At 43.0% G+C, this 24,240-nt stretch overlaps 1 protein-coding gene across 1 annotated transcript in view; it reads right to left on the minus strand.

Moving 5' to 3' along the window:
• Positions 1-24,240, minus strand: part of LOC138584211 (protein eva-1 homolog A) — an 88,208-nt gene that overhangs the window by 61,181 nt on the left and 2,787 nt on the right. Inside the window, exons 2-3 of the mRNA XM_069656390.1 lie at positions 3,920-4,143; positions 523-646 (exon numbers count right to left, since the gene is read on the minus strand). Coding sequence (XP_069512491.1) covers positions 523-646; positions 3,920-4,143 — 348 coding nt within the window. The remainder of the gene's footprint in view (positions 1-522; positions 647-3,919; positions 4,144-24,240) is intronic.

Here is a 24,240-nt window from a genome sequence, read left to right on the forward strand (position 1 = left end):
GTGGGTTCCCTCCTGCTTCCTCCCACAGTCCAAAGACATGCTTGTTAATTGGTGACTCTAAATTAACCGTAGGTGTGAATGTTGTCTGTCTCTATGTGTCAGCCCTGTGATTGACAGGCGATCAGTCCAGGGTGTACCCCGCCTCTCGCCCAATGACGGCTGGGATAGGATCAAGCCCCCCTGTGACCCTGAACAGAAAAAGGGGTATAGATGATGGATGGATGAAGACCATAAGAAAAATCTATAAGTGTTTTGTTTTCTGTGCACTTAACAACTGAGAATGTTAGTTACAGTAAATTATATGTAAATGGTCAAGGATTTTCAATACAAAGCAACACATGTACTTGCTCTATGTAAATCATCTGGTACGTCAGTTGATCAGTTAAAGATGCTCTCTAAAATTTGAGCTGTATGAACTTCTGTCTTAATGTGGAAATGTGTAAGAAATTAATAGAAAAAAACAGCACAGATAGGGACAGAAATGTGTGTCACAGTCAGGATCGGAGGTGTTGAGGGACTTACTAGGTCTGCATTTGTACCAGACAATGAGGTATTTACTGCTGCCGGGACACTGGTCCGTCCCAAACACGCGGCTGTTGACAAGGACTTGACAGCTCCTTCTGTCTTGGCACTCGTCCAGCATTTTCTACAGAGGGAAAGAGTGACAGAGAGCGGGACATGACCAAAGAGAGGTTTAGAAAGAGAACAAAAAGCCAACGATGGCGAGACCGGCAGCAGGAAAACCTAAAACCACTTCAAACGGGCTGCTTGTGGCTGCCATGGGAATATGCAGGAGAGGAGCAGGTAAGAGAAATAAGAGAACAGGAGAAAGAAATCTCTGTAAAGCTCCACTCCACTCATTTCCTGGCATCCTTTTGCGTCTCTGGTTTCATCTTCTTTAGCCGGCTGGAGCCCAGGTGAGCACATTCCTACACAATGCACTCTCCCGGACTGAAATCCCCGCTCGCTGGAGGAATGAGTGGATTCTGTGCAGAGCCTTCCCCGACATTTAACATTAAAGGAGGTTTTTGTTACAAAATATCGTGGAATGATGAGGGGACAATAAGGAATGTTTGTATCTTTCTACTTAATGCAGAATAAACTCACATCAAGGTCCTGTTTCTGAGTGATTTTAATGACAAATGAATGCAAACTTTAAGGATCAGCATGATGACCAGATCAGGCCTAAACTAACAATAAAAGTATCCTGGCCTGTTTTAGCGTATTCTCCTGTGCAGTAGACCTCCACTGTTGCCCATTACTAGCTGACATTTTTCTTCATTACAATTCACAAGTTTGCTTTTGTTTAAATTGAATCTGTCCCACGTACACCTGCTGGAAATAATCACAAAAGCACCTGATCCAGGGCAGAAAATAGTCCCCAACAAATGCACTACATACTCCTGTATGAGTAGCATTTACTAAAAACTATTGTGTGGCTGCCGTAGGAAAATAGTTAGACTTTAAAAATAATTGCTATATATTCTTGATCTCTAGTTGGAAATTATGTGGCTGTGATGTTGCAAACAGAGTAAATAAAAAATAATGTATAAAGAGATGAAACTAACACATTGTTGGTTTTGATCTTTTTGACAATAAGAAAAATGTTAAATAAAGCCAGGATCATATTTTAAGTAAAGAAAGAATAATTAGGGATATGTAGGATCTCTGTATAACATGTCATTGTAGGAACATAATGCTCATAGCGTGACTGAACAGGGACAAACCTCACATCCAATAAGGCTACACACTCAGAACCTATTAAAAGTACTTTAATGCTTAATGCTGCTAACAGATCTGCAATGTAAGGATTACTCGGCTCAGCGGAACAATTAGTCATTTAACTAATTAGTTACTTTACAGAAAATCCTTTTGCACTTATTTGTATAATCGAATTTGTTTAAGCTTCTCGGATGTAAGTTTACACAGTTTTTCTCTGTTTACATTGCTGCTAATCTAATGAGTTTTTAAACTGCTGGCTGCACAAAAACAACAACATCTTGTGCTCAGGAGGCAGAACTGGATTGCACCAGCTTAGTGTGAGTTTATAGGTTTTGTAACTATGAGTAAGTATGTAATTGAATAAGCTAAAATGGGTTGCATCACAAGTTTGGACACAAAAGCCACTTGGCAGTTAAACACATTGAAAAGAGGTGTCTTTGGGATTACTCGGATGCAAAGCAGCGTGCAATTAATAAACAAATCTGCTGTGACGCTGAAAACAAATTGTATTAGAGTTATGTTGTCAATTTTTCTCTGTTGTGAAACCACTTTTATTTCAGTAATGCAAAAATCACACTTACTGCTTATTAAGGTTAAAACCGCAACAGGCTGTTGGTGTGGTAGTGTTTAAGGTGGGGATGCACGATATTGGACTTTTTGTCGATATCTGATATGCCGATATTTTCCAACCCTTTTTGCTGATTGCCAATTCTAATACCAATATATTAGGTATTTTTTTCCACCTAGTTGCAGAGAACATCAAGTCTCCTCTGTAGTGGAATTGATATCATGCTAACTCTTATTGTAGTGGCCCACTGGCAGATGCAGAAATAACATAATACAGTGCTTTTTAAAATGTGCACATTCACTGGGCAATATAAGAAAACTACTTAAACTTAGGTTATGTACATATTTATCTGTATGTAACATTTTCTTTCAAATAAAACTGTAAGATTCATACAGCTTAGACTAGGATGATGAGATCTGGCCCCTCCTCGCATGACTGATGCTGAGCAACTATTGCAAATAGCAACCTTGCTGTCTGTTTCGGAAACTTTAAAAAAACTGCCATGCCGCAAACATCTTGCACCCTTCTTCACACTTGAAGGAAGAGGCGTAGTGCATGCAGTGCACACGCACACTCACGCAGAGTTAATGTCATAGCATTACGTCAAGTTTTTTTTAGGGAATCATCGAGCATCTAGGCCTAATTAAAGCATTGTTTTATCGGTAGAAAATATCGGCAGAAAAATGACATATCGTCATCCATTTTCATGCCATAATCTGCAGATACCGATAATGTACCAATAATATTGTGCATCCCAAGTTTATGGTATTTATCTATATTTATGAACATTTCATTGATTAAAAAATGAATAAATAATAAAAAAAAAATAATTGTCTTCCTAGCTGGGATACCCTTCCACTAAGCGTTTATATATTGAGACTTTTATACTGAAATACCAGCAGGCCAAAGGTCATGAACAGGTGGTACAATGGGATTCCTCAGGGTTGTACTAATGTGGGTGGCGCAGCAGTCAGTCATTCTCTCACTTCAGCACAATGCTCTCTCTGTGTCTGTGCATTCATGGCTCTCCCGTCTATTATGGAAACGGAGGGCGTTCGACGCTAGAAGGCAGACTGGCTAAGAATAAACCAAACAGCCGAATGAATGCTGAACAGGATGTGTTTGTGTGTGTTTGTATTGGTGCTGCAAAGCGGGGGTTCTGGTCCAGCCGCATCCCAATTTAGGAGAGGATGCAAAGGCAAAGACCCCATGAAATCGCTTTGTGTCATGGGAACATACAAGCCGGCTTCCTCTTTAGAGAGTGTAATTTGCCGGAAAACATCCTCACAAAACATTACATAATCAGTGGTCCTCCATATAACCCTCGGCCAATTTGAACGTTTTACAGGACTCGTTCTCTCAGGAGGGTCTGCAGGCCAAAACAGGGGTTGTGTTTGTGTCTGAGGAGCAGATTAACAGAGGGAGGAGTGCCAAAAACAAGAGAAGATCAAGATCTCGCACAAATGGAAGACACGAGAGATTGATTTAAAAGACCTGTAGAGAGGCCTTGGAAAACTCTAATTAAATATGTCCTCTAGTTATCAGGAAGGAAAGAAGAAAAGTAACCAAAAGTTTAACTTTCTGATAGAAAACAATGCAATGCAGGAATGCCTGGGCTCTGTGATTTACCTGCAATGCTGTGGACACAGAACAATATCGGTCATCCTCTCGAGCGTTATAAGAACTGAAGAGGGCCTGGTAGCTCTGCTGGCACTGGTTGGGGTCAGAGGCACCTTTCCTTCCGTAGAAAGCTGATTGGACGGTGATGGTGGTGCGGGGCGGGCAGCGAACAGACAGGAAGTCTCCGTCACAGGCCTGCTCGGTGTAGTTCCTCAACACTTTGGACAAGTAACCTATGAGACAGCAAAATGGCACAGACTTGTTAATATGGCAGCCTAAAAGCATAATTTGCATTGTATGTGCAGGACAAACTAAGCTACTAGCTAAATTAGCCTAATTTCAAGCTACTATAACAAGAGGATCGGCTGCATGCTATGTACTCTCATGGTCTGTTTTGTTTAATAATGCAGGGTTTCCATGGACATTTGGTAGTGCTGCATATCAGCAAGCCCTGACAGATCACTGCTTACATCTAGAAGACGCCTCCAGGCCTCGAATACCGCAACAACACAGCGAGGGTAATGCTTTAGCTTATGTAGCTGTTAGCGTCAGCCCTCGGGTCATGGCTGAAGAGTATAGCTACTGTGTTCAATATTAAAAAATACCTGCCAAGGATCATTTAAAGCCTGGCATTATTACACTTTTTTACACATGGATTTAGCGCATACATACCTGCTGACTGGGCGTTTTACTACAGATATAAGTTCTGATAGCATTTTCAGGCAAGCTAGCTGTGCAAACATGTTACCAGGCTGTTTGACTGTTAGATTATTTAATGTATCTATGAATTATTTAGGAGCCTCATAATTCTGGCAGTGTGATGAGCTGTTCAACAGACCTAACACAGACCAATACATCATGCTTAACCTTGCCCTCTTTTAGCTTTAATGCTCTTCAGGCTCAATTTCGTTAGCATGTTATTAGCTTGCTAGTAACCATGTTTACTTGCACCAAACAAAACAAGCTGGTACCAAAACTATGAATGGAAATGTTACATAAACCATTTGACGGAACAAGCACCACGTGAACTCTCATTTAACCTCGGACGCTGCTTCAAATCAAATAAAAGCTCTCATTCTTCTACAACACTGAAGTCTTTGGGCTAACGCTACTTTCCCATCAAGGGTCTCTTTGAGAGCTGCCAGTCAGCCTGTCAGTCACACAGGATAACTGAAGCCATCACAAAGCCACCATTAACATTCCTGCCTGGGAGAGGAAGCACAGATAAAGGAGGGAGCTGATCCCCTGGACACTGTCATATAAAGTCTTTCTGGACTTTTCTGGAGCATTTGTGAGCTAGCTGAAGCGAGGAAGAGACAGAGAGTGTTTAGCCTTAGCTTGAGCTAGCTCTTTCTGAACTTTTTAGCAATTGTTTAATTCCAAAACCAACCTTATTAAAGGCCAGATAGTATCCATCTAAATTGAGAGATATTGAAGAACATTTAATTAAGTTATTTATTCAAATCCTACTATTTTTACTCTTTTACTCGTTCAACAGCGGGAAACAACTTCCAAATCAACTTCCTCAAGCTTCTCTTCAAGTGCTCTGCAAACACATTAACAGATAAGTCAACACACACACATGCTAACACCGTGGACACACTGCCATTCAATTACCTGTATTTGGTTAGTGTTTGGTAGGGAAGAGGAAATAAACAGTGTTAGCTAACACACACACGTTAGCATGCATGCACACACGCACGCACACGTATTGTCCCTTTATCACCATGGCCACGGTTTAAAAGAGGAAGGGAAACAAGAGACATTCTCCGGCGTTTGAAAGGTCGGCCTGTCTCTAAATAGAGCTGGTTATTAAACCAGCATTGCTCTCAGTAACAGGTTTCCACCTGTGGCTGGGTGGTGAAAATAGAGAGCAGGTGCACATCCAGCATTATTTTGAGTTTATTTAGAGATTTTTTGCATGCCACAGATAAAATAAGAAGGAAAAGCAAACAAAGGCAGCTGTCTTTACATTGCAGCGTAGATTTTTTTAAAGGTTTTCAGATAGGAATCTTGAAATAAATTGAGATATACAATTTGAATGATGGGAGATTTTCTCTGTGCAAAACTCAATGTTTTTTTCACCCAATTTGACATGAAATGAGGATGCTTTTATTTTATGGCTGTTCCCTAGAAATGGCTAGTGGATCAGGGGGATAAGGGAATGAGTAAAAAAGAAGGACAACACAAGGTATAAGGCAAACATAAAACAAACAACTACAAGCTTCTTCTGAATGCAAAAAGATGTATTGAAATCTAAAAGACATCCGCCATCAAAGAAGGAATACTCACCACTTCTTTTCAACGTCAGACACAAAAACACACACCTCTACCTATAACCTCATGGATGTTCGATCCTGGATGAGCCGTAATTTGTTTCCCCCACCATGAGGCACCCTATGTGGCGAACAGCAATCCACAGACTGACCCACATCAATCACAAAAAACACCTTAACACCATCAAATCAAATGGGTGGATAGATTTATTAAAAAGACAAATTATTTAGGACAAAAATAACAAATTAAAGTAACACTAAAAAGCCTGACTGAGAGGCAGCAAGACAGAAATATGAATACTACGTATGTTCTGACACAGGATCCTTTCTGTGAAAGTGTAACTCTGGCATCACTGATATTTTTGATTCTCTCTCATTTGTCTGAGCTTTACCAGTTTCTCCTCCTCCTCAGTAATCTCCTGCTTACACACAGGTCGGCTCTGCCTGCCACATTCCTCACAGGGTGAGAGAGAGATCTTGGCATTTCCCCTGGCAGCGAGACCACACACACACCCATGCATTCAAACGTCAACACAAACAGCGTGGTAGGAACAAGCCTCGCTGCTTGGCTCTCGAGGCCAGGGTGTGTGGTTGTTGGTGTAACAGTATCACATTATTAGGGCTGGTTCTTGGCAGAGGGCCAGTGCCATGAGAGACCACGGGTTTGTGCCGCCCTCCAGTTAACTGACGGCAGAGCAGCCATGGAAACCAGGCCGAGGTTATGAAGAGGGTGAAACGGAGAGGACTGAAGGTAGAGGACTGAATTCACAAAGGAGGAGGGGTTTGTTGAGAGGGGGATCGTTGAGCAACAGCTTGATACGCCTTCCTCCACCCTTCAAAGTGGGGCTGTGAGTAAAGGCAAACAGATTATCTCACACAAACCCTCAGGTGTGTTTTCTGTATCCCACCCTCCTCCCACTCACTCTCAGTCTCTCTCTCCCTCTCTCGTCTTCAGGATCGTCACTATTGTTCCCTTCACGCTACCTGTTGACTGAAGCCTCCTTTCAAGGCCGACAAATCAGGCGGGGTTAAAGGCACCTGTGTAAACCGCCCGGCCAATGACAGGTGTCCCTCAGAGGCAGAAGGCCGAACAATGCTGGAGGAACACCCAGGCGTCTCTGCTTCTCCCTTCTCCTCCCTGTTTCTTTTCATGTGTGGGCAGACTCCTTCCTTAACTAGCTTTCTGCCCTTTCCCTTAACAAAAGCGGCGCACTATTATGTCTGCTGGTTTGTTTATTCGGTCATTTAAAAGACAGGAGGATGCGGTCGCTGTGCCGTTCGTGTACAAACAGGTCGCTCTTGTCGAGAAATGGCTTGTAAGGTCCGTTTAATCTCTGCACAAGCAGCGTAGGGATTTGTTATGAACTTGTTTGCAGATGACTGCCTTTCGTATCCAACATCCAAGACAGATGGCGGCTTCTCACATGATGCGACTCAAGAGGCAAGAATGTCTGATTTCCAGTTGCAATCACAATCTTTCTGCCACTTGCAAAGCTAGAAATCAGCAGCCCTTGTGATTGTTAGCTCCTCATTTGCGGTCATGTGATGACCCTTAAGTCTGACCCGGCGATGGAGGGGGTCAGGTATGATGGAGATTAGTGAAGGCCCACTGTGTTGTGTCAACATGCCAGAGAAAGAGCCCTGCTGGAGAAGGAACTTTCCTCCCTGGGAATCACTGATTAGTCTCAACGTAGGCCAGGTTGCATACCGATGCGAGTCTTACAGCAGAGTGAGAGTAAACATGCTTAAAAACATTCTTTTATTGCTTCTATATAAAGTGATCTCCCCCAGCTGGAGCCTCCAGTGCAATCTTACCTGTCTGTCCTTTCTCATAGGACTCTGCGTAGAGTGAGTTCGACAGGGATTTCAGACTTGAATGGAGGGCAGGTGGGAGAACTCGAGAGGAGGTAGAGGTCTGTTACTCATGCTCAGGGCTTCCCCCTGCTTTTGAAAGATGCCGCCTCCTCCCATTGGCCGAGCCTGGAGCCTGAACAATGCACCGCAGATTGAACTATAACTGACGTGTTATAATAGCACAGCTTAATGCTGCTTATCAATCAGCTGCTTACTCATGTAAGGCACTTTGATGTTGCTTTGTTTGTAAAGCCTCTTGCACTGGGCAAGAATGGATAATAACGCAGAATGTTAACAGATTATACTGTAGCTTAGCTTAACGCCAGAAAAGTGCCTGTTTACACTGTGTTTTAGTGATAATCAACAGGCTGCATGACTAAAACTCATACTTGGAACTCCTGTAGAGATACACAATCAGCCATTACATTATGACCACTGACTGACAGGTAAAGTGAATACCATTATCTCGCTTCAGTGGCCCCTGTCAGTGGGTGGTATATGTTAGGCAGCAAGTAAACATTTTCAAGTTGATGTGTTGGAAGCAGGAAAAACGGGAAAGCACAAAGGATGTGAGCGACTTTGACAAGGTCCAAATTGTGATGGCTAGACGACCGGGTCAGAGCATCTACAGAACTGCAGCTCTTGTGGGGTGTTCCCGGTCTGCTGTAGTCAGCACTGACCAAAAGTGGTCCAAGGAAGGAAAACCTGTGAACTGACGACAGGATTATGGGCTCATTGACGCCCATGGGGAGCCAAGGCTGGCCTGTGTGGTCCAATCCCACGGATGGACTACTGAAGCTGAAATTGCTGAAAAAGTTGATGCTGGCTCTGATGGAAAGGTGTCAGAGCATCGCAGTTTGTTGCGTATGGAGCTGCATAGCTGCAGACCAGTCAGGGTGCCCATGCTGACCCCAGTTCTCCACCAAAAGCGCCTACAATGGGCATATGAGCATCAGAACTTGGCCACGGAGCAATGGAAGAAGGTGACCTGGTCGGATGAATCATGATGTGGATGGCTGGGTGCATTGTATCGCTTATCTGGGGAAGACATGGCAGCAGAATGCACTATGGCAGAGGCAGTGTGATGCTTTGGGCAATGTTCTGCTGGGAAACCTTGGGTCCTGCCATTCATGTGAATGTTATTTTGACACGAACCATCTACCTAAACATTGTTGCAGACCAACTACACCCCTTCATGGAAACAGTGTTCCCTAATGGCAGTAGACTCTTCCAGCAGGATAATGCGCCCTGCCACACAGCAAACATGGTTCAGGAATGGTTTGAGGAACATGAAAATGAATTCAAACGTGACTTGGCCTCCAAATTCCCCAGATCTCAATCCAATCGAGCGTTTGTGGGATGTGCTGGACAAACAAGTCCGATCCACCGAGGCCCGACCTCACAACTTACAGGGCTTAAAGGATCTGCTGCTAATGTATTGGTGCCAAATACCTTCAGAGGTCTAGTGGAGTCCATGCCTCGATGGTTCAGGGCTGTTTTGGTGGCAAATAGGGGACCTACACAATATTAGGTCATAATGTTATGGCTGATCGGTGTATAATAGAGATATATCTGCAACAAAACCTCAAGGCGCATTCCAAAGAAACCCAATACGTTCTTGAAAGCTCCAAAATCAAAGGCTGTTTCCTGTTTCATCTTGGTATATTAAGCATTCAGGCATTTACAGCTTCATAACTTTTATTGCTGTTATTTTAAGCAAATTATAGCCATCAAACCATCCAGATTTCAAAGACACAGAGCTGCAGGCCTGCCGCTGGAGAAGGAATTCCCTTTATGTGGTGATTACTGGGGAGAGCGGAGGTTTCCCTCAAAGACGCAGGCAGACTACGCTCTGGCAACACTCAAGAGGAGGCTGGTGGAGGGGATAGAAGAAGAAGACGTTGAAAGGTATACGAGACGTGAGTGATGGAGAAGGATCCAAAAGGACACCTGCTTAATAGTCAAGTGCTGGTAAAAATACTGAAGAGACATCGAGGAGTGGTGGCTTTATTTGGAAGGAGACGGGAATGAAATGTCGTGAGAAAAAGAGCTGTACGGAGAAAAGAAGAGAGATCTTACAGGATGTGGCAGCAAAGGTCGAAAAGGCCAGAGCGGGTGGCTTTAGGCCCTGTAGTAATTACTTTTCACCACAGACCACAGAGGCGGCACAAGAGCCTGGAGCACGGCATAACTTTAAGATAAAAAAACCCCACTGCTTCTAAATCATAATCCTGCATTCACCTCTTCAGACCTGAACTTTATCTGAATATATGACACGTGAGCTGAATGCGACGGGTTGATGAAGTGTGCCAACATGAAACAAAACCTCAAACACAAGAAGAAAAAGGAGCAAGAGTTCAAGCGGACACACACCGCTACACCGTGAACATGATGTCAAAGGAAAGCTAAGAGTAACCGCCGCTGTGAACATGCCAAGTACAGTCCTCGCTGCTAAGCCAGTCAGATTTGGGTGGAAAAAAACGCATTCCTAAAATACACTGCATTCCTCTGCTTACAATACATTAGTCTTGCTGCTATAGTCACGTTTTGGATTAGCCTACTTTCCTGCTAATCACACTACAGTACGGGGCAGCAAAAGAGCACAGAGATATTAGGCTGGAAACTAAGCAGTTAGATTTGACATAAGTCAGAGCAGGATTAGATTTTAAAGCACTCAGGCTCTGTTAGTGGGTGGCTCAATCAAAGTTCTTTTCAGCACTGCAGTAAGTGTTCAGTGAGACCATTTTAAGTTTGTGCATGAATTTGATAAAGCATGTACCAGCTTGCAATTTTAATGCAAAGCTTGCAAATATTTGATCTTTATGTTAGTTCCCATCATCTGTGAAGATACAGGATTCTCAACCATCTGACAGGCCCTGTAAATCTTCTTCCTGTGCACAACTGGGTTCAAATGAACACAAAACTTTCTGTTGCAACAGGTTTTGTTATTTAAAGTTATAACCTCGAAGGTTTTCATTTAAATAATGATTGAGCCTATGGCCCACTGATGAAAGCCTTTTACAATATTATGGACTGGGTGTGGTGGCTTTCGTGAAAAGAAATCACAAGCGGCGCCCAGTTAGTGACACGTTTTCCATCAGCCAGCAGTGGTTGGTCTGCCAGAGAGGGTAGGGGGAGCTAAGCGGCTGCTTTTCCCGTCTCTGCAAGTGTTGCGAGTAAACAGTAAATCTACTATGGCTGAGCAAACAAAGAAAAGATCGATGACTCCAGATACAACTTCAAACATAAGTGAAAATCCAAAGAAAAAGAAACAAATTTGACGCTCAGATGAAGCAAACAGTCTGAAAAGGAAACGACCGTCAGCGAGGAAAATCAAGAGTTACAACTGGAACAACCATGGACGTCACACGAGACTCCACAATTACCGTTCATCGCCATAGGTGCCACCAAAGATAACGAAACTGAAATCTTCAAAAATTAGCACTTTAACAAAGTTTCTCTATATGTGCTATTATATTGAGGAGGGCTGAGTTGAGTAATGGGGATTTATTGCCAATAATATCTGATTAAAGAACACCCACACAGTCCTGAATCAGTTTGTGTTTGACTGTTAGTAAAATTTAATTTAACTGTAGTTGTTGCTTATTCAGTTAATTACTTGAAGTTGTTTCTTTAAGCTAAAACAAGGTAGACAAGAGTGGTAAGAGTAGGGGCTTTAAGTACTGTCGATTAATCTGTCATCATTTTCTCAATCAACCGATTATTTGGTTAGTTTCAACTAGTGTTTCCAAGATGACTTTAAGCCTAAAGATACCTTAAAGAAAGCCAAAATGATTCACAGTTGAGAAGCTTTTTTCTGTCTTCAAAAATCAATTAAACCAATGAATCATTATCCAAATAATTATTAAAGTAGTTAGCGATTAATTGAATAGTTGACGACTAATTGATTAATCGATTAATCTTAGCAGCTTTGGTAAGAGTGAATCAAAACAATAACATGTCTACAAACATGGGCCTAAAACCAAAACAGTGAGCTGAAAGGTGAGAAAGGTTTGTCACTATGAGTAGTTCCTTTGACTTTATACATTGAAGTCATTTGATCCATTGATAATATAAGCATTGACATAGATTTTCGGGGGCTTTCACCCTTGTTTTTATGACAAACTCTTCAGTATGCTTTGAAATGCCAACTTTTACCCATCTTATATGTTTATTTAGTAGCTACCTGCGTTCTTTAAGTTAACTATTCAACGTTAGCATGCTAATCTGCAGTACAAGCATTGTGTTGACAGCGCTAATGGGCGGCACGTGACGGCTGCAGAACCGAGTGAGGCGCAGACTTCCTCAAATACTTACTGAACATGTTAACCTACACATGCGACACTGTACACACAGTTACTGGATCACCCATCCAGGAGGTGTCAGCTGAGGGGGCTTACTCACATGAGGGGTCGGTCCCCTGGATTTAACCCCACTGAGGACCTCAACAACACATATTTAAATCCTTCAATAGAGTATCCTTCTTTTCTCTGCAGGAAACACCCAGCATGCTTCACACTTTGCTATCAGACTTGACTGGAGTCTGATCAAACAGCAGATAACGGAAAGTGTGGCTGGAAAACAACACGATAAAGGGAGAGTGAGGTGAGAATAGGAGGAGCCAGTAAAGGCAAAACAAGCTTTTATTTTCAAGGAACAAGCTGCGCATGGAGATACGGTAGCATGCAGCATTATTCCCCGCATATTTTTATTCTCACCTCTTTCATTCTGTCATCAGTGCGGGTAACCAGATGTGAAAACAAAACACAATCACATGTTTAAATTTGGTTCACTGATGCACTTCCAGACGCAGAAGATGAGGGTCTGCATGTTTATCCAAACTGTTTTTAAATCGCCACATGGTCTCTTTGCACGGTGTGTATCAATATCCTCAGGCGATGTTCTCCTTAATTTGAATAGCAGAGTTTGCTTACATTTCTCCCCCTTCCTCCCCCAACACTCACACAGACAGAGAGAGGCCGGAGCCTGAGCAGCTGAGGTCATTAAAACCGGAGACACAAACACAAACACTCTGCCTGCCCGGTCCTCTCCTCCTCTCCGAGATGGTTTATCTTTCTAACACCTACACACACAAACACACACTCACACAGAAACCCACAGAGGCATGCAGAGGCACACAAACTTCAACTTGCCGGACATCAACAATAAACTTCTACACCGTCGCCTGCAACAAGACAGAGCGTATTTATTTGTTCACACCATGACAATTGAATACATCAGCAACAGTCTCCTAGGCTTACAATGGGTTGTGGAAAAGAGGTTTCAATAAACCAACAGGGGGAAAAATGCAAATAAAGACTCGAAAGGGGAGGCAACCGGGCTTTTATCCTGAAAGATCTCCTCCAAAAGGTGGCAAAACCAACGTAATGTGTGGTTTTGGAAATGAAAGTTCACCCTGTCTAACTTCCTGTTGGCACACGCAACCTCATGTCTTGTGTGTGCTGCAGGTGTAGCTGCTAAAAGTTAACACTCCGCTGCACTTCCGCTCCGTTACCGGTCCGTTTGTCACAGCGTTAACCAGCACCAGGACATGGTGCCGCTGATCGATAGTGTGAGTGGTACACGACCTCAAAAGCAGCCTCACGTAACGGAGCGGAGCCTCGATCATCCCGCTGTCAGGATCTGTGACGGCAGCAGCGTCACGCGCATGTTTACAGACTCAGCAGCTCGGCGGTCTGTTCACTCCGTCTGATGAAGAGCTGAACTAAAGTGATATCAGATGGATTTTTACTGTAGAAACAAGAAACAGGCAGCTTGACATGTTTCACTTGATTCACTATCGCACGACCTGCAGTGTGACATCACAACTGCGATTGTTAAATGATTTATCGTGCAGCCCTAGTTGCACCGAGGTGTCCATATGTTTTTTCTAACATGGCTGGGCAACACTCCTCAAACCCCACCCTTGTCAGAGGATCAAAATGTATGATTCTGCAAAAGAAAGGATTTTATATCATGCCTGGTTTTTAAATGCTACTTTCTCTGATACCTACAAACAGCAAATACTGTTTGGTTATTGTTTTGGAAATACCTTGGTTACAGCAAATACAATATGGCTAAAAAAAAGGCAAACTGTGACTGCGCCAGGATGTGAACCCTGGTCTCCTGGCTGCCTGCTACACCCATCCAACACCGGGACTTGAACATCCTTTTCCCCCTTTGCTACATATAAAAAAACACTTCCTGTGTCAGAATTGAACAATGGGATTTGGTGTAAATCATGCCAGGCATTTTCCAATATGGTCGCAATTCCAGGGGATGCTGGGCTAAAACTAACCCTGCTAAACTTTAAAATAAATGAATGGACACGTTTATATAACACAAGCTGGATATCTATGCAGCTAAAATATAATTATTCTTCGGTTTAAATGAACTCATAACTGTGGTGAATTCTGGCCTCAGTATGAATACATGCATCCAGGAAGTTGTATAAAACGAAATGGCGGCATGAACTTTGCTGTAGTTATTTCAAGGAACAATGTGGAGTTTTATCTTCTAGGCAAAGAGAGAGGTGAGTAAAAAAACAGAACTGGAGGGATGTCACATGCTCAGTCATATCAGGCGGGAAAAAGAATCCATGTTCTGGAGGGAAACATGAACACAATGTGCTCCTCTTTCTCGTCACAACCACTCAGCCATGAAACAAATCCACACTAAACGTTGTAGCTTATTTCAAACCACAAGAGAAGCTTATAGGCTGACAGGCGAAGGCCAACTCAGGCGTGTTAGCAACAAGGCTGCGGTGGAAAGTTCAGGTTATGTGCATTAGCTAAAATGTACAGACAAAGGGAGGGCGTCCACCTGTGGGTCTGCTGTCTAAATCTCATCCTGAGGGGGTGACCGGCTGCACAACATCTGCTGGGCTCAGAGATGGCCTCATGGTTGGACAGAGGCCGCTAAGTCTACCCTTGGGAGACCCCAAAAACCAAACACTGGTCCCACCCAGGCCCTCCCATGACCTCTGTTAGCATGTGCTTCCCCTTACGACCCCTAGGGGTCAAATGTCAGTAGGTGAGATGACGCTTTTACTCTCTGAGTGTGTGTTTCTGATCATTGACGGGATGGGACATAGATTGGTGAGGGGTAACAGAGGTTTCCGGGGAACACCCTCCCTGGTGTTTGGATGCGTGTCCAGACACCCGCAGAGAAAGTGGGTGACAAAAAAAGGACACAGAGAGATGGAGGGGGAGAGAAATCTGTCATTTTAATGGTCACTTTTACAGCCTGGGAGAGTTGTGTGGTAGCCAGACCACCTCTTCACTCACCACAGTCCAGCAGGCGGAAGACAGACACAGCAGTGTGTCGCAAAGTGAGCGACAGATGTATCTTTCTTCAGACATCCTCACCACAGCCGATTAGATTGGAGTGGCTGTTGGGTGGGGCAGTGACGGCCTGAGGCTTAGAGTAGTAGGCTTCGGACAGAGAGGTCATAAAGGAATGATGTCCTTTCACTTATTTTGTCTGCTTTTGTGCAGTTTAGTGAGAGTTGGCATCCTAAAGAAGCATAATCATTTGGCCCTCACACTTTGCAACTCTTTATCATCAACACCCTGGCTTTCCTGGCTGCCTGGAAAAGTATGGTCCAGTAGCCCTCCGCTTGCTCTGACCTTTCTCTATTGTTGTCAAAAGCCCAAAACAATCCCTTAAGAAAAAACAGTCATTAGTTTAAATCGAATAACAGCAAGACAGCATACCTCTATCAAGGTCCAAGCACGCACTGTGAGAAAGCAGAGGTATTTTCTTTAAAAAAAAAAAAAAAAAGGTAGGAGTGGGTGGGCACTGGAAGGCTGAGCTTTTTGGGGAATTAACAAGCTTATCAGGGGGGCTGTTCTGTGCAAACAAGCAATAGAACAAGTCCTGAGGAGCTGAGGGAGTGAAAAGCCGTCTGCAGCATGTCCAATGGGACTTAGCAGGGAGATCTCCTTCCATTTACAACAAACCCAGACGGATCTACAGGAACGACCAGACTGAATGTGAAAGCTTACCTTGCTCCTTTCATTGAGGGTTTGAAAGAGAGTTTGCTTTTGTAGCTACGCAGTAACCCGGGTCTCCTTGGGTAAAGGTTTTTCATGCTGAATGTGCAGCCGTGATCTTTACAATGTCAGCTGCTAAACATTTATTCTTCGCCGTCTATGTTTAAATACTATGAAGCTTATCCAGTTAGATATCTCAACATCTACGGAATGAAAATATTGAAATACTCAGGGTCTCCAGAGGATGAACTGACTTGATAAACTGATGTTGCCTCTGTAGTGCCACAATGAGGTCTGTTGGTGAAATGTTTTAACAACGTTTGGATAGTTTGCCATCAAACTGTGCTGTGCAGCACATAATGGCATGCTTATATGCTAAACTAAACGGTCAGTATAGCATGGTAGTGGTAGCATTTAGCTTAAAGTGCTACTGTACTGCTTGCACATCACATAGACAATAGTGCGGGCGTGACATTTGTGGTAATGTGTGTTAAAGTTTCATTGCGTTTTTCTGTGATTAGCTAAACTGCTAACCAAACATGATACTGTCTTTGCTAATGTACAGCTAATTTGATAATACTAAATTCTACTAGCTAGCTAGCTGCATTTTCAATTACTACTCTCCAATAGACAACAATAATGGGAAGTACAATACAACTGTATTGTACTTCCCATTATGAAGTCAAATAATGGTCAAAATTATTTTAGCTTGCATAATAATGTTTGGGGACTGTATTGCTAGCGCCTTGGCTGTGTCTTCCCCTGTGTGCTAAATAACTTAAAAATCCCGAAGCCCTTGTGCTAGTTAGCGAACTTAACACCAGTACACCTCTGTGCTCAGAGACCGACACCGGGAAGAGTCATCTTAAAGTAGCGCAAGCTGCACAGCTAACAGAAGCTACATTTAGCAGCGTTTAATTTAGCAAAGCTATCTGTCGATCAGGAGCCGTTTCTCAACAATAGCTGTGCTCATGTTATAAAGTTGTGTTTTTGCACAGCAGTCAGTGGTACAAGGCCAACAGAGACACTCCATTCCAGCACATCCAACATTACAAACGTCTCCTTCTCTCTCTCCCCTGTCAAAAATAAATCTCTTGTCGCCATCGGCCACCAGGATCGCGCACGCTAGAATCAGTTGCGCCCTGATTGGACAGTTTAGCTTCCTCTGATTGGATGGTCAGTGGACGACATGGAGGCGAGCTGATTGGCTGGTTAGCTGAGGGGTAAAGAAACGGTCAAAATTCGTGCTTGTAGCTCATAGCTCGTATTGTCAGGTTCACACATGTAGATAGGATATTTGTGTGCCTGTAACTCAAGACTTCAGCTACAACTACAGCTACAAAAATGGTTTTAACATACAAAATAAGGGCAAATTAATCAATATATCACAGATTATGAACAGATCTTAAACTTGTTATAGAGTAACTAAACAGGACAGATATATTAGAAGTGAGCCAACATGCCAAAAAAGGTAACCAATATAATAATCTATTCTGAAACATACGTTATCGCTCTTATTGTCCAGCTCTAACCAGGCTATTACCTTTACCACAATGCCATGCTGAGAAGAGAACGAATACAGTCTAAGTATATTAGTCAAAATGACTTTGGCTTAAACAGGGGAAAAAAAGGGGGGAAATTTTTCTCTGGTTCCCTCCCCCTTACCTGAGCAAGCCAGAGGGGCCTGTAAGCAACAGATTAGCAGTGCTTTGGGGAGCAGGCTGCTGTAGCGTGCTGTAATGCAGACTGTCAGTCCGACACAGTTGGGGGGCTACACAATGCCTCCTTGTTCAGACTGGCCCTTCTGTGCCCCACCTCTCTACCTCTCCATCTCTCTCTCTCTCTCTCTCTCTGCCTCTAGGGGTTTAATCAAACCATAATAACTAATGTTCTTTCCCCTCCTCTTATTCTGAAGAACGCATGAAGTTAAGAGAGGATTGAAGGATGGAGAGAGAACAAAAAGGAAGCCAGATCAAGGGGGACATGTCTGCTCCTAAAGCACACATAAATCAGCTCCCAGGAAACACAGAGAAAGACGGAAAAAAGGAGACGGAGGGGAGGAGGAGGGGGGCATCAAAGCATGGTTAACATTCTCGGAGATGCAGGAGCAGAAAAGGTGTGTGCGCTGATTTTTGCACGTGCATGTGAGAGAGTGTGTCGTGGGGTGGACACGGGGGAGGTAATTGCCGCTGCACACACCCACCAGGTTCTTTCTCAACACTTGTTTCTGTTTATCCACGGCTCAGTTTCATCCTAACGCTGGCTGGTGAAACCCTCTGTACTTGCAGCTGCAGGTATCACTTCTTATCTGATTCTCCACAAGCTTTCTGCTCAGAGTATGACAAATGAGATGTAATTAATTACACAGTTGTTGCCTAAACACAGAAGAGAAAATAGCTTGATGAATGCGGCTGCATGCAACAACGCCATTGTGTCACTCAAGAATCTTCTTCACACATTATTCTGTGTTTTCTTTGGAGCTTCTTCCACCTCCCCCGTGCAAGAGAGGGCACGTGCAAACACACACCTGCAATGTCTACATATACATCTCAGACCCCCTCGTCTCTCCCCGATAACAGTTATTACTATACAAACATCCAGCGCAACTTCTGATTGGCCCATTTGGGTGGTTTTAGGATAGACAGAAATCTATGCAAAATACTGATTATCTTATTTAAGGCGGAGTGCTTTCTGCTGATTATAAGTCTTGATTAAGACATGCAGCCGCATTCAGACGGTAGTTAGAACTCCTCCTCAGCCTGCGTGGGTCATTTTGAGAGCAGTCAGGGTTTAATTTGGGAGTTTCACCCCAAAATCATGTTTGAGACAGACGCTGTTTAAAAAAAAGTGACAACTACTGTCGCAGAAATTATAGTGATTTTTGTTTTGGACAACAGCCAATGAAAGCCCTGAGTCAACTGATGACACTCACTACAGTATAGTACATTGCTGAGATACCACGTTTGGTACTCTTTTTTTTGTTGCCATTTTGGTCCAGTTTGTGTTCACACTAATTTATTTATTTTTTTACAAACAGCAGCAAACATGGTGGTGCACAGTTAAAAACTCATCCTTCCTCATCGCCATTGCATGAAGCCAAATAAGGAGATCAAAGACTACAAGCATTAACATGTCATTGTCTACTATAAGATCGTAACACAAACACATGTCAGGAATAATGACAGGCAGGAACAAACGGGATGAAAAAGAGGGGTCCTGTAGTGTAGTATTATGTAGGGCTAATTACCATGTCGGTTTAAAGTGTCCCTCACAACACACTCCTCATTTACTCCTCTTCACTTTCTACCAGACTCAGACGTGTGTCCTAGATATTAAGGTCATACACAAGTGATTAGCAACATCTATCAGACAAATGCCGACCAAATTACGTTTTCTTTTTACCTAATAAGGTGAATAATGTTCAACAAACCTGAAAAAGTAGCAGACTGTAATTTTAAATGCGACACATTTCATTTGTTGTCCAGCAAATAGGCAATTTGGCAAGACGATGACTGCATTGTTAGTCAAATTTTGTATGGTTACGTTACAGAGAAAAAAAAATCAGCCGTAACATGACAGCTCCCCCTTCTCAACCGAGGCAGTTTCAGGTTGTTGGCCAGGAAAACAGTTTCCAGAGCGGCACCAACTCTTTGCTGGTCTAGAGCCCCGCTTACGTCAGGGGCGAGGGGCGGGGTTGCTGTGACCAAAAAGACAAACCAAAACATAGTGTCCGACATCCAACATTTTTCTACATTCAGCGAAACAAAACAAGGAAGGTTATGGATACAAAGGCAGAGCAGTGGTCGGCCGAGGAGACAAGCTGCCTCCTGGTCCTCGCAGGAGATCCGGAGCAAGCTGGAGGGATCGACGAGGTAAAAAGCAATTGTGGAGGAGATCAGGCGTTTTTCTAGAAAATCTAACTGAGGGGAGCTGCCTTAGCTCAGTCAGGCACCCCATTTACAGAGCCCTCGTCACATCGACCATTGGAATGACTCCGACCACGGCCCCTTGGGGCATGTCGTCCTCACTCTCTACTCCCCACATTGGCTGTCTATCTTCACTGTCCTATCAAATAAAGGCAAAGTGCAAAAAAACAGAAACTACGCTCTTACCTTCCCCTTAACAGAAATGTAACCAACAACAGCGTGGACCAAAATTTAGGACTCTGAAGTGAAAGTTCTTTACTTTGTGCCATCTCCTAGCAAATCCAGCACGGTACATAACTGTGGTTTTTCAATCAATAAAAAGTTTAGTGAGGGTTTTTTGGGGGGGCTCCGCTTACGTTGTCACCATTATGATGTAACTGCTTTCACTTCAGCCTAAATTAACCAAACTTAACGGGCAAACTGAACAGAGCAGGTTAGGTGGGTAAGCTTCCAAAAGGACTAGTATTACTTTTAAAGTAACACACAGAAACAGCACAGAACCAGTGCTATTTATAGATACCTTACACACTAGATGCTAAAGATGAACAATTCACTGATTGTAAAAAAAAAAAAAAAAGCCTATGAAGTGTTTCTGTTCTTTGACTTTCCTCTCATACCAGGACTTAATTGAGTGTAATATTGCCCCAACAGCAGCCAATCATTTATCAAGCATCACTTCAGTGAAGATGTCATCTCTTCCCACACATTGGGTGGCAACAAGCCAAAGTTTATCTTGACCCGTACACGCTAATATGGATTATATGCCTGGGCACGCCTGTAAGGCTACATCTCCTTTTCATCTTTACATTTTCTCATTAATCTTGTCAACACTTTTGTACTCAATGCTTTGTCCTTCTACTCGGGAATTTCCTTCAGCTCAGTGTTGTTTTAGTAAAAAGAGAGAAAGGAACTTGATTCATTTAGAAACGCTCAGGTTGTAGAATATATTTCCAAACAACACACTTTTGAATCACTCCACAGTCACTTTAAGGCTACTGTTTTTTTCACTGTGGTGTGGGGTAATTTAATTTCCTCATGCTCACACGGGGGAAGAGTTGTTTCCTCTTGTAAACACTCGTCTCTCATCACCAACACCACATTGTTGTTCCCCGACATGATGTCAACCTCTGCTTTATGTGTGTGTTTGTTTATGTACTTATTGTATCCAGGGGGAGGGACCTACACAGTAGGTCTTGTCTTTCATCGCTATCATGTTGTGCCAGGCCTGACTTCCACCTTAAATAACACCCACACACAACCCACCCAATGTGCCATAACTGCATACAGAGACACACACCTTTACCTTCACTTATTAGACAGAGGTTGCGAAAGATGTCATAGTACCACTTTAACTTTATAGATGATGTTTTCACTGCTACACATAACCAACATGGCACAGCTATTAATGCTACATGTCACACAGCACACATGTTTTGAATCTCAGCAATAAATTATTAGCATTTTTGATTTACACTTTTCTGTTACATGACGCGAGACGAACCTCTGATTCAAGTAGCTGTAAGTTAAAACGACTTCCTATATGTTGGTCCCTTTTAGATCCAGATCTCACTTCATCAAATTGACTTGATTTCATTTCAGTTTAAACAATATTTGATAACCTATTAGCCACAGCTAATGTTAGCATTCAACCACTCACTAGCTTACAACACAATCTTGATTATAGTAGCATATCAAAATGACGGTGTACATTCGACTTAATCTTAGCTAGCAACACTTATGTTAGCTAGCAAGTAGTAATCTTAGCTAGCAAACAGTATTGTTAGCTAGCAAATGGTAATGTTAGATAGCAAACAGTAATGTTAGCTAGCAAACCGTAATGTTAGGTGGCAACTGGTAATGTTTACGAGCAAGCAGTAATCTTTGCGAGCAAACAGTTGTGTTAGCTTGCAAACGGCAATGTTCGCTAGGAAATGGTTGAATGCTAATATTAGCTGTTGTGAGTTTACTGTCGGTACCCTATATGGGAAATCAAATATGCTGTTTTACCTTGAACATTTTCAGCTGGATTTTCACTAGGCTCTTTGACATTGGAGAACAATGGTTGCCACATGAATAGGGTGAACTGACTTTAACTGTATCTTTTCTTTTTGTTGCCTTAGAGCAAACACAAAACAGTTCACTTCAGTCATTTGAATGTCAGTCCATGATCTTAATTATTGATATAGCTTTTGCTTCTTTACTTTGTTGTTATGAAAGCAACACCCAAATGGATCTAACAAGGGATTTAAAAGGATTTAGACACGATAAGCGGATTCAAAACTAGATTCAGAGTTTATAAAATGCTATCAAGCCCAAAACAAATCCTTCAAAAACTTGTCTCCTGTCTACAAAGATTCAAGGTAGACTAAGCAAAAGAAGTCAATAAAAGATCTAGTGGTGAAGCTTTAGATGTTCATTTAAAATCAGTATGTACAAAACAATATGATATACAGAAATTAAATCTCCCATTGTCGCCCAACAACTCCTGTGTGTTTTGACACCATCAAGCTGTGAATCAAAATTTCTTGACAATTCACTCCTTTGATACGTTGTTCACAGGGACCGTTCTTTGTAAACCAGCACACCCCCCCTCTATTCAGCTTGAGAGAAAAGCAGCCTTATGCCAGGCCCACGCTGTCCGCCTCGCCGCCTGCCTCCACCGCAGTAGACAAAACAAGAGGGAGGCAGGATTTGTTTAGACAGAGCTCACCTGGCGCACACAGACACAGAAACAGTGATCAGGCAAGCCCTGGGGAGGAGCAGAGGCAGCAAGGAGGTGGTGGGGGAAGAAAGCAAGGGAGCTAGTGTGGGGGAGGGAAAGGGGCTGAGAGGGGAGAGCAAGGGGCTCAGTGTCCGCACTCCAGAATCTGTGCGGATTAAGAATTGAGGGGCCTGGAGTAGCACTCAGTTAAAGGTGGAGAGGTGTGTTGGTGTGTAAAAGTGGGGGTAGACAGTTAGGGGTAGCCTAATCCAGGGCTAGCCCATAGGGTAATAGCATAGGCGGATTTGTGTGTCTGTGTGTGTTGGCTGCAGTGTCAGGCAGCTTAGAGCACTTGCCCTTAAGGTAGCAATCAGCTGATCTGTCACCTCGGAGGGATCGAGCTCCCGAGAATTTTTACATCACACGATCAAAGGAAAGTAAACTTATTTCATCTATACATTATTTGTAGAGCTAACATCCAATACGTATGGTCTCTGGTTCAATATAATGGACAGATGTTTGGCATCATATGATTTAGTAGCCGACACTACTGTGAACTACTGTCCAGTTAGGTTAAGCAGGAGCAGATTCAGAATGTGTCATGAATCAGTGGCAGCCATGTTGAATGTTTATGAAAATGCCTCGACAGCGCTTAATCCCGCCCCCAGAAGGTTGTGATTGGCCTGACCTATATCAGGTTGGATCGAAATCTGCCTTAATTGATGGGGAACCAGACGCAGCTTCCTAAGCAAATGCAGACTTGTCCGGTTCCCAGGCTGTCTTAGAACTTAGAACTGTTTATTTAATCAGTTTCTCCTTCAGCCTGAAAAAGTTAGAAATTTGTGAAAAAATCCATGAAATTCGCAAGGTTGAGAATATCCCAAGTTTCCATCTGTCTCTGGGGAAAAATTATGTTTACTGCACTTGAACATCTTAAACAGACTACAAAACTGTTGTTACTCCACCCTACAGTATACATTTAAATGGTTTTAAATCTCTCCATCAAAATAGTGGGGGAAGGGACATCTAAAGGCTTACTGAATAAGATCAGTCATATGCATGTTCATTCTTTGAGCTGAAATGAAATTCATGATCATTGTCGACTTTCTTTTCTTCAACACGTGTGATGAGGTTTGACAAGGGGGAGCAAAGAACAAGACAGATGATAACTCCCCCTATCCACACACTCACAGTCACTATAGGTTGACCTCAGTTGACCCCTTGGCCCCTCGACAGCCTCACATCTCATTCACTGGGGTTAAATAGGGTTTTGCCTGCAGGGTTTTATGGCAGAGAAAGAAAAGAAAAGTAATTTCACTGTAACTATCCAGCAGAGTCACAGAGTTTGCCCGGTAACAACAGTGTTTTGCTTCAAAAATACTAAACTGAAACACCCGGCTCTACCAAACGCCAGTTCACTAAGTTAAAGCATAAATCAGTCAACTTCTCAGTGTTTGTGGTGCAGTGTGGTCTGTATTTAGAAATACGCTAAAGTAAACCTGAGCAAATACGTGCTGGAGATGAGACAGTGAGGTTGTATATTAGGTTCTGTGAAGGAGAACAACAGCAGAGTATTGAT

The sequence above is a fragment of the Semicossyphus pulcher genome, unplaced genomic scaffold (genome assembly GCF_022749685.1).
Source record: "Semicossyphus pulcher isolate SPU_LCO1_2020_fin unplaced genomic scaffold, fSemPul1.0.p SCAF_11, whole genome shotgun sequence".
NCBI lineage: Eukaryota > Metazoa > Chordata > Actinopteri > Labriformes > Labridae > Semicossyphus > Semicossyphus pulcher.